This window comes from Dreissena polymorpha, chromosome 3 (assembly GCF_020536995.1).
Source record: "Dreissena polymorpha isolate Duluth1 chromosome 3, UMN_Dpol_1.0, whole genome shotgun sequence".
Classification (NCBI taxonomy): Eukaryota; Metazoa; Mollusca; class Bivalvia; order Myida; family Dreissenidae; genus Dreissena; species Dreissena polymorpha.
This window is the reverse complement of record NC_068357.1, coordinates 110049888-110062135: the sequence shown is the minus strand read 5'-3', so window position 1 is coordinate 110062135 and position 12248 is coordinate 110049888. Positions and strand designations below refer to the sequence as shown.

General features: G+C 37.3%; 1 protein-coding gene across 1 annotated transcript; it reads left to right on the top strand.

Moving 5' to 3' along the window:
• Positions 1–726: 726 nt before the first annotated feature.
• LOC127870994 (deleted in malignant brain tumors 1 protein-like) lies at positions 727–6059 on the top strand. Its single transcript, XM_052413604.1, has 6 exons — positions 727–830; positions 1363–1527; positions 2253–2343; positions 2838–2965; positions 4753–5268; positions 5535–6059. Exons 1-6 carry the CDS (start codon positions 734–736, stop codon positions 5873–5875), a joined length of 1338 nt encoding a protein of 445 aa, XP_052269564.1. The 5' UTR covers positions 727–733; the 3' UTR covers positions 5876–6059.
• The last annotated feature ends 6189 nt before the right edge of the window (positions 6060–12248 follow it).

Sequence of the window (12248 nt, the reverse complement as noted above, 5' to 3'; positions counted from 1 at the left end):
ACAAATGTTTCGCAAAAAATTCACACCCCGGTGCAATTTTGAAACAGTGACTTACAGGTTCTTACAAAAAATGGACTTTGAGCCGTCTGTTTTAATTTCTCGTTTAGGTTTTATACACTTAGAACCGAAAACCTTATTCGCGTTATATGTCCAAATAACTCTTAAAATAACAGTTTGCATAAAAATTTAGTCAACTGTTTAGGCAAACTCATAAGAAAGTTAATTGAAATGAGTCCTTCGTCATGGTGTATGTTGTCGTCACAGCGCATACGCAGTGTTCCGGTACCCCGCTGGTTCTGGCAGCCACTGAGATGCCAACCGTCTTCCAGACGCCCGGTTTTCCGACGAGCTACGCACAGTAAGTTTCGTTTCTTACCAATTACTGGTTCATAAAAAGTTTCACATACGACCCAATTAACCGCGCACTTAAATACAGTTATGTTTACAGAATTCAGTACAAGTGCCATTTGTAATGTATGTCGCCCTAGCAAAAGACCACCTATTGAAGTGGAATATGTATCTAAATAAGTTTTATCTCCGGAAAAAAACGACAAACGGTGTATATGGGATTTTAAAATGGCTTCAAGTCCAGACACGAAAAAGGAACTCTTTCGACATATGCACTACTTTCGATGGACCACTATAGGCTACGCACTAATTTCTTGGCATCAAGCCGATATATATCCAGATAGCATTGACTTATTTGACGGTGATTCGCAGCAACCTCGACTGCATGTGGCTACTCGACTCGGGCACGTTGGGCCAAGGCATCCTGATGTATTCAAACCTGCTCGATGTAACGTGCAATGACGGTGTCACCATTCACAACGGTAAGAATATTTTCTTTCAATAAATAGTTTTCTGATAAATGTATGTTCAACACACATACAGTCCATGTAATCGAGTATGATTTGCGTGTCGTTGCCTTTTTTTATATTGTATATTGAAATACGGCAATAACTTGTTTCAAGTACACTGAAAATATAAGTGTAGATAGAGGGTCAATTTTTAAATTTAGTGGATAATCTTCAAAAAACATGATGATCCTCGTTCTGTGAAAACTGGTCTTAAGTCATGTGCGTAAAGTGTCGTCGCAGATTAGCCTGTGATGTCCGCACATGCTAATCAGGAACGAAACTTTTCGTGTTTATGGAATTTTTCTTTTACATCATGTCTCTTCTAAACTAAAATCCAGTTTAAGATGAAAATATCGTCATTGATTAGCCTGTGCAGACAGCCCCGTCTAATCTGGGACGACACTTTACGCACATGCATTTAGTCCGGTTTTCCTAAGACACTGTTCATATTGTCCGTATTGGCGTACAATCCTACCCCATTACCGGCTGTGTTTTCGTCTGCCAGGACAGTCCACCTCTGATTCGACACTGATGAACAATTACTGCGGAAACAACAAAGTGACCGGCGAATACACGTCCACTAACCGGTACGCGCTGGTCAGACTGCGCACGGACGCCTCGACTGCCGGAAAGGGGTTCTCCATGACCTACATGTCGGCACCAGACACATGTATTCCTTTTTTGAAATAAAAACGTGTTTTATTGAATATATATATATATATATATATATATATATATATATATATATATATATATATATATATATATATATATATATATATATATATATATATATATATATATAAAATGGTCAGTCAACAAATCTAACACGAAATTCGATATAAATAAAAAATTAAATAGCAGTTCAATAACCCATTAAGAACGCAAAAGAAGGTTCCAAATTTGAGCATAATATAATATAATATTTTAAGTTTTTTTTATAAAGCATAATATTCGAAATTCTTATTTCATTTTCTCAATTATTCGTAAAGTCATAGAATCAATATACTATTCACATTATGAATAATTGGGCCATGCATTGATACTTCTTTCGTTTTTTTATGCGTGGGTATTGAAGAAACCGGACTAAAAGTCTCGTTTAATTCCTCAGTAATACAAATTGTTGTTTGGAGATAAATATACATGTGCCACGATTTATAATAAATGTCTTTATAATCCAAAACCGTTTCAGATAATTTAACTGAATCTTATAATCAACACATCATAAGATGTTCAATCAATCATGCGCGCGCCCGCCGAAGCATTTCTTGTTTTTATTGAAATTCAGTGTGTTTAGAATGAACATGTAAATGCGGACACTTTATCCCTACACACACTTATGCAGGAGCACATGTGGTTGCGCCCACTATCAATTTCTTCTTGTGTCACCTGCAGCTGGTTCCGGTTGCACCGCCACTGAAACGCTTACAGCGACCACGTCATCGCATTATCTCACGTCACCAGACTTCCCGGCGCCGTACCCAGTGTGAGTGTTCACTCAGTTATTCTTGCATCAATAGTCAAATCCGCCCAACCTACTACAGTCTCGGGGGTTGTGTTCATAGCGATGGTGAACGGCGTAATGTATGTAGCTTTCATGGCATAAACTCAATCAGTTGAAGTAATCTGGGCTTGTATTCACCATTCGATTCTTAGACTTGAGTCTTAGAATAAAGAATATTTACTAAGCTGTAATGTACGAAAATGTGTGTCGAAACTACGGTCAGTATGTCGAAGTCACAAAACGTTATTCAATTCGCAAATGCCGTTGTGTTTGTAAAAACAATACATAGACCACTAGATGAGATAAAAAGTACTTAGATATTTCAATGATCATACACGTGTGTAAATATTTTTTACGTGTAAATTTTATATGGATTTTAATCCACCATCTCAGTGCCCAACTAATGTCGTATAGAAGAGCCCAATTCAAACGGCGGTCTATACGTAGACATTATTAAAGACACCCTTTTTCCCCAGTGACAGCGACTGTCGGTGGCGTATCCAGGCCTCCAGCGAGAACTCGAAGGTCTATCTCGAGATTCTGTTCAGCTACATAGAGGAGGACGGCGAAACCTGCGACTACGACCATCTAACAATATACGACGGTAAACGTAGTTCCGATGGAATTTCTTGGCCCTCTACGTTTACAAAACCGCTTACCAAAATTGTTCGATATTAACGCCTTATTGCTGAGAACTACTCGGTACTTCCAATCTGCCCACAATCCTACACCTCACTACAACCTTGACCTTATTTGGGCGCTAGATAATTAAAATGCGCTAATCAGAATCAAGTTAACGCAACCAACATATGGTATGTGCGTTTATTAAAGACAAACACGGCCTCTACCGATTTAAGTTTATGTCAGTGATGAGAATCCCTGTATAACGAAATCACTTAAAAAACAGCTAAGGACACTTGAAGTATGTCTCACGTACATATCACGTACATCTCACGTCCACCTCATGAGTATCTCACATGTGTTATACGTATACTAGTATATCTCGCATACCTCACGTATACCTCACGCATATCTCACGTATATCTCGCGTATATCTCACGCTCATCTCACGTATCTCTCACGAATATCTAACGCAGCGTCACATACATCTAACGTACAGCTCACACATGTCTCACGCACATCTCTCGTAAAGCTCAAGTAAATTTCACGTATATTGTATGTACTTTACGGACACCTCTCATGGATATAAAGCGTATATCTTATTAATGTGCCACGTACATCTCACGAATATCTCACGCTATTCTCATGCAAATCTTGCGTATGGAACAATTATTTCTGCAAATACTCACCCTTGTGTCTCCCGTAAATCTCACGTATGTCACTCACATGTCGATTCGTCTCACAGACATATCACGTATGTCTCAAGTACATCTCACGCATGTTCCACGTTCGTTTCGAATTAATATCCCGTCTGCACCCACATCTCTTGAAAGACTAATTTAAACCCCATGGACATCTCAAGTACCAATCTCTTGCACGACGGTCACATTACATTCACCTCTGTGTTGGGCTCAGAACGGACTATTGTTATGAAAGCGTCTCATTCATGTCATAATCATTCCAAGCGTTCATCATTGAGGTTACAGTATACTAAACAATCTCTTGCACGACGGTTACATTGCATTAACTGCATTAAAGAAAACCATCTCATACCATGATATCTTATATCAGTCTTAATTAATTATTATAAAATTGATATGTTTTTTTATGTTAAGAAACCAACATACATAAATACGTCGAAACAATGCCTATCGTCACTCAATAAAAAAATGGACAATTGTTTACATTTGTGAAGTGCGTGGAATGATTACATCTGTGTAAATGGGCAATAAAATAGTTCCAAAGAGTTGCATTAAAACCCACAAGTTTTTGCACGATTTATCGTACATTTAAAAGTCATATTTCTTAATTAAATGCATGCGATCTTAAATATCCACACAAATATACATTGTATGCGTTTGTTCGGTTTTAGCTATTTGGTAGACAAAATGGCGTGCTGAGCCTAATGCAGAGTTGTATGTGAGAGCAAGAAACGACAACTCTGCGTGGAGATTGCTCAAGTACATCTCGCGTATATCGAACGTCTATCGAATGAATTTCTCATTATACATATCTCACTCACACCACATGTGTTTATATCTTTTTTTAAATCTAATTTATAGAATTATTACGTATAGTCCAAATATATTTCATGTAAATCACAAGCATTTACATATTTCAAGGACATCTAGTAAATATTTGTATGCACATAACATGTTTATTGCATGCATATGTCTTAAATGTTTCTGGTATATCTACCTATATTGTGCGTACATCTTATGTATATCTCCCGTATATATCTCGCAAATCTCACATCTATCTCACGACTAGGGGCTTACATTTGCGAGCATAACTTCCTGCTGACCCAGTGCCCGGCACGGACCGTAGTCGGAACCAGTAACCGGAACTTCACTTCCACTGACGACGCGATGACGGTAATCTTCTCGTCCGACGCCTCCATTGTGCGTATCGGGTTCATAATAAAGTACTTTGAGGTGACGGGGGAGACGACGACGACGGCGGCAACAACAATTACCACGACAGCGGCATCGTCTTCGTCCACGACTTCCGTTGCGACCACAACTTTCGAAACGACGACTTCGCCGTCTGCATGCTGCGCATGCACAGCGACACCTGAGGAAACGACAACGACCACAGCCTCAACTATGACTACTGCTTCAATGCCTGACACAACTACAACTGTAATCAGCACCACTGTAATGTATTCTGGAAACTGCACGTGTCCATCCACGGCTGCATCGGGAACTACCGCCCGTGAATCCACCACCGACAGCGTACTGTCCGGACAAACATCATCTCAAGACGTGGAGACTGACTCGCTATCAGGTAATCGTGGAATCAATTTGCGAAGTTAGTTATAATGAAATGCTAATCAAACAAGCACCATTTTGCCTCTTCATTATATATATATATGTATTGTTATTATTATTATTATTATTATTATTATTATTATTTATTTATTTTTATTAAATGTTTATGAGTAAATGGTGTAATAAAAAAATCGTACATGTATATATAATAAGCAGTCTCGTTATAATTGCCTTTAAAGTTGTTCAAACAAACGATACTGACTACAATGTTGGGTATTCTAGATTCTGACATATATCTACTCGTCGGCTGTGCCGTTGGCGGGTTAGTTGTTGGCGCCGGCACCATCGGCCTTGTGTGGGCTGTCAAGGCCCGACAGGTTGCACTAAAAGGCATGTCAACCGTCGCTGACATCAGGATCCCACCGGAACCACACGCTGCCGCCGATACACCTGGGTCTAGCAAGAGTGCCCCAGTGGGCAAGACTTCCGGCAAGGTCGGCGCCATAGGGAAAAACCCAGCTATAATTCGCGATAAAGCGTTGCCCAACTCCGTTCCGTCGAAGAGGAAACCACAGGCCCAAGTCGTCCAGTCGCTAAGGAATGACGCCTCGCTGAGTGTATGAGCGTGAACTGAGACGCTGAGATATGACGCTTCGCTGAGTGTATGAGCGTGAACTAAGACGCTGAGATATGACCCCTAGTATGTAATCAAGGACTATTTTCATTAACTCTTGACACATTTACAGACGAACCTTGTTTTGTAAACGCATCAATGGATATATTGCAGTATATATTATCATAACCTATGATCACCATATTTTAGTAAATGTTATTCGCTTTGGTGGTTATTTTTTTTTATGACCAATTTTAAGGTAGATATTGTAAACGCGTTCCAAAGTTGTTTGTTTCATTTTTACCCGATCGACACTTAAGTTTCATGGCGAGTCTAAAATAATAATTTTGTTTATCGGAATTCTATCATATTCGCGAATTAACATAAACATATAAAGAAGAAATGTTGCATACGATAGTGATAATAAGTATTTCTTTCTTTTAACATCTTCAGTAAATTGGGAAATAACTCATGTATAATCCAATAGTCACGAACAGAAGTTAAGCCGACTTACCTAGGTATACATAATCACCTAAAAAGTCGCTTACGATTTCTGATTATAAGACGCATGATTAATCGTCTTTGTTCAGTTTGTGTGTGTGTCGCTTTAATATCCAGTATATGCCCGTATACAATGTACTCTATTAAGAGTCATATTAATATTTTACACACTATTAACACATTTATTTCACATCTTTAATTATTATGGCTTTACTCATCCTCGCATGGCGGCTGATGACTTCACTAACGATCTGGTGGCAGACGGGATTGGAGTATGATAATACGACAACACGCCACTTGTACGCGGATAGACGACAATTACATACGTTATGACATTTGACGTTTGTTCGTGTTGGCAACTTTCAAACTCGCCAATACACAAACACGACAAATATATGGTGTACGAACTGGTCTAAAACTATCCTAAACCGTACGGGACGGTTTAAAAAACCGTCCCGGACGGTTTCCTAAACTGTGTCGGACGGTTTACATACTTTTGAACGGCTCGTGCGTCTGTAAACCGTACCGGGTGATTTATTCTGTGGATAACAAACCATGCATTGAATATTTAGACTTTGCTTTAACTGTGCAAAAAGCTATCATGTGTGATCACAAAACCAAATATCAGGTTTAAACGGATTTTAGAGTGCTTCATTGAAATACTCATAACTTTAAAATGACTGCATATTTTTAGGAGCAATTTTGATGAAACATTTAAAAGCGATGCATTTACATAACTGCATATTCATATTTTAAATATTCGGTTTATTTAAGTCACAATATACGTTTGAAGTAGGGTTCCACTTTTTTGAGTCATATTTAAAATATGGTAATAAGGACAATGGGAAAGTTTCCGGCACGAACGGAACTGTTCGGCGGCTGACTTTTTTTTCAGTCAGGTTAATAAATATTATAAAGCTTTATTTTATGTAGACATTTTAAAATCCATTTTACTACGATTGGACATTTTTATTAAAATTAATGGATGCCGCATGGTGACAATGTTAATAAAATTTCTTACATCACTTAAATATCTAATAAAAAAATACACGCGTTTTTATATTAACAAATAAATGCAAACAACACATGTATTATCCATGTATTTTTATGGTTGTCTTTCATAGGCCCTAAGTACTATCTCTACCACATATAGAGCGTGAAGCGCGACACGTATTATTGATTGTAACAATGAGTTGCCATAAAGGAAGCAGCCGCTTATCAAGGAGGAGCTGTGTCCCAGCAACCCGTTTCCATAGAGTCAAGCACTCCCCGGAGTTTTTTTTTAAGAACCACATATAGAGCGCGAAGCGCGACACGTATTACTATCCAGGTGGTATGGGCCCTTTAGCATTATCCGACCATTACGTCAATAGTTATCTTCCTTAGAAATCGAGAAATTTTGAAATCGTTGTTCGAAGTCCAAAATTTTCATCCGATTGTTCCCAAACTTGCATAAGTTTTTTTTTTATCAATGAGGACCCAACCCAAACTCTACATGAGCAAAATCGGACCATAAGTCCAGAATTATGTCTCTTTGAATTTAAAAATAAAGGTGAAAAACTGCATGGTAAGGTGATTAAGTCAACATTTTTCATCAGATTCTTTCCAAACTTACAGTGTCTTCATATCAATGAGCATTTTTACCTCATTTAAAATGAGAAACATCGGGACAATAAGTCCAGAATTTTTTTCTATTAAATTTGACAAAATAAACAATTTCCACTTGTTTAAAAGATTTAACAACTTTCGTCTGAATCTTTCCAAACTTGTTAAGTGTTTTTATATCAGTATTACTCGAACCCTATTGAAAATGAATGAATATCGGAGCAATAAATCTATTATGATCTTTTACTGAATTTCAAAGTATTTTGAAATGCTGCTACTTTATGCAAATTACAGTTTTCATTCAATTTGTTTTTTCAAACTTAAACAGTGTTTTCATATCAATGAGTAATCAATTCCTATCGTAAATGAGCAACGTAAGAATAAGTTCAGAATCACAGTTCTGTTCCATTAATGAAAACTGCACACGGATGCCAGTTAAAAAAGGAAACCAATGTAAATAAAATGAACTATGAAATATTTGGGGGTTACAACACAAAATCATAGATAATGGTTATTTGAGGGTTATAACACAACATCATAAATAATGGTTATTTGGGGGTTATAACACAAAATTATAGATAATGGTTATACCAGTATCTTTTTTCTATTTTGTTTAAAATAATCGGCCAATATATTAATATTTACAGTAGAAAAAAAATCGTTCCATGTAACTTCATTGAGTGCCTTTTACATTTAAATTCCCGACGCCCTTTGATGCTTTGCATCAATACTTATCTTGTTATGCATATGTTTTATTGTTTGTTGTGATTATGCCAAAACTATTCTATGCCGTATCGGATGGTTTATGCGCACGAACGGTCCAAAACTTTCCTAAACCGTCCCGGACAGTTTATAAACCGTCCGGGACCTTTAACAAACTGTCCGAAACGGTTGATAAACCGTCCGATACGGTTTAGAACAGTTTTGGATCATTTCGTACACCATAAAAATAAGACGCTCATCGGGTTTGTCGTTCTGTCGTTCTGGCGGGTTTGAAAGGTAAGCACACAGACACGCGACAAAAAAAATTGTGCCCGCCAACACGCCAATTATGACATGTGTCGTTGGTTTGTGCTGGTGAGTTTTAAGGGCGCCAAACAATACAACACACGATTACCAGGAATCAACCACTATATTCCAAGGGTGCAGAATCGACGGGGTTTCCCGAGTTTTACACACGGGCTGGACAGAATGTAAACACACCGTTAAGAACTTTATTTTTGCAAATATCTCGAGTTAGTGAAATACATTTGCACAAATATCTAGTGCATAGACACTTGTTTTGCAGTTTGTGCCGATATCTTAACGTATAAGAATAAATCCTTGCATAATTCTGAAATAATTGACAAAATTTCACGTTGCGTGAATCATAACCATAAACTGCACTAGTTGAAATTCTTAAGAAACATAATTATAAAAAGTTATTTGAAATAAAGCACACTTACCGTCGTGTATACATCCATTAAATTAAAAGAGAAACCACACAAAGTCACGTGATCCTGCACCCTTATCCCTGCATCTTGATTTTAAATTTACATACACAAGTTAACAAGTAAACAGCTCCTTTAAGCGTCTGTGCAGGGACTGAAGACGTATACGTTCGGAGCAGACAATTAATATGTTTACTATGTTATACATAAAAAATACCACGATGTACACTGCGTCTATGGAACATGTTTATTGTAATTGTTATAATTACTTTGAGGTAAATTGCTCATAGCAAACATAAAAACTCATTCATTTTAATATGACTATGAGTTCAGAAACACTTGAAATTGAGCGACACGCTAAAACTGGGGTACACATGAAAAGGCAACAAAAGACATGTCTCGAAAATGACAAACGATCCTTTGCAATGACCAATGATAATCGAGAAAGGCCAGCGACATAAGGCAATGGCCGAAGCAAATAAAGGGTTCCGTAAAAATAATGTATGTAGTATGCTTGTTTAGAGTTTAGAGTTTAGGCCCTATGATAATTTATACATGTATATAACATCGAAATACGCCGAAGCAGTGTAAGTTCGAGCCTTCATATAAAACATAGGCACCATTCGACAGTTATAAAATGGTTAACACAACTATTTACAAATGTAAAAAAATATTTGTATAAAACAAGATTCGCTAGCATGTGAACATAAACGTGGCTCAAACAAAAACACACAATAATTTACTCGGACGAATAAATAAAAAGTCCGAAAAGCTGTGCATTAACAAGCCTTGCTGATCGTACCCGGTACGTTTGGAAGCAATAACACCGTGTTTGGACGATAAGGCATTGACCAGATCATTCAAATTCAATACACTCAGAAAGTTATGTCTCACATCAGAAAGAATATAACGGTAGCATCCATGTTTCAAAACCGACGAGAGCAATTCAGAAAACACTAAAAATGCACTGATGACTAGTAAAGTTGTGATTCAGCCATGCCGAGCCTTGGCCGAACGAATAATTATGTGTGTTTTCAGGCAACGTTCTAAAACCAGAACAGATAGGAATCTAGCTTTTTTTAAGTCTTGCAATAAAATTAAATCAAAACCACAACTCCTAAATGCCAAAACTGTTAACATTGAATTGTACTTAACAACAATACAAATCTGACGATTTAATCGACGGAAGAATATGGTCTCTAAAACTTTTAAAGAAATAGGACGATCACTGGGTTGGGTCGGGAAACCCCAAAAACACACAGTATTACCATTTGGCCTTACATGTATCGGCTTAAATAAGTGCCAGTGTGCTGGGCGGCGGTCCCTGGCGGCTCTGGAGACTTCCGCTGTCGCTACTGCCGCTGTTGGAGGTCTGGGAAGTCGCCCCCTGCACGTGGATCAGGTCCTTCTTCGGCCGCTTCCCCCCTTAAAGTACTTGAAGGTCCGCCATACAGCAAGCAACGCCAGAACCCCGCCGGCCCCGGACAGCCCCGTCACCACAATCAACACTATATTCGTGCTGGAATCTACAAGAGGAGTTGTAACAGTAGTCGTGGTAGTAACTGTCGTCTCCCAGTACTTGAGTATGAATCCGTAACGCTCGAACGAGTTATCAGACCTCAGTATGACGGTTATCGCCTCGGCGGATGTGTGCGTCGTCGGGGAGACGTCAGTTCCGGTCCGGAACGGGCAGTATGTTGATACAAGCTTGTTCTCACAAATGTAACTGTCTGCAAAATACAGAGCATGAATACGGATTTTATATCGAATACGTTTCAAGAAGATGAAAAACACGTTTGGCATCTGTGAATTATTTCAGAAAATACAACGATGACTTAATAAGGCATACAATTTGATATGTAGCTCACAATCAGAATATTTCAGAATGATTGTGTCGTTCAAACTGTTCATTTAATTAAAACAATTTTATAGGTGTTGATAAAGACTTTCTATTTAGTGAGGATGGGAATAGTGCATTAACCTCCGACAAATTATCGCGTTGTCTTATGCATAGCAAGTTGCATTATCTATGAAATTGGTTATACTTAAGCAAATTTAGTATTCGATTGTTGTTAAATCTATGACTGTTGGTATTCCACTTTCGCCTCTTAACCCACATCGTTCTTAATGGACAACACTCAAATGTTGTTGATCTAATTCTAGGGGAACAGCTTATTTTTATATCAAATAGCACAGACTATAAAATACACAACTCTGTTGTTGATCTTCAAGGTACTTTTATGGCACTTGACATTTCTGTGAATGGATATAATAATAATAATAATAATAATAAAAACTTTATTTACAGAAGGTTACACATAAAGACAATGACACATTATACATATTATGCAAATGAATCAATACTTTTTTACAATGTGGCCTTCTTACACTAACATACACAAATAGGTCTATAACAAGTAAAACATTTAAACAATATTTTCTTACACCAATACATAACACACATTTTGCCTTTTAGACAGACACACATGAAATATCATTGATTAGAAAAAAAGACAACAACAACATATGACAAATAGGTCTATAATAAGTATAACGTTCAAACAATATTTTCTTACACCCATACATAACACACATAGATAGACACACATGAAATATTATTGATTATAATAATAATAATAATAAAAGCTTTATAAACAGAAGATTACACATAATAAAAACTTTATTAACAGAATATTACACATAAAGACAATGACGCATTATACATATTATGCAGATGAATCAATACTTTTTTACAATGTGGCCTTCTTACACTAACATACACAAATAGGTCTATAACAAGTAAAACATTTAAACAATATTTTCTTACACCAATACATAACACACTTT

Bases quoted from the DNA above. Each gene is read 5' to 3' on its own strand.
- LOC127870994 (XM_052413604.1), top strand. From the start codon at position 734: ATGTGGCTACTCGACTCGGGCACGTTGGGCCAAGGCATCCTGATGTAT. The intron at 831-1,362 runs GTAAGAATATTT...TTCGTCTGCCAG, and splicing joins CGGTGTCACCATTCACAACG to GACAGTCCACCTCTGATTCG. The intron at 2,344-2,837 runs GTGAGTGTTCAC...CTTTTTCCCCAG, and splicing joins TTCCCGGCGCCGTACCCAGT to TGACAGCGACTGTCGGTGGC.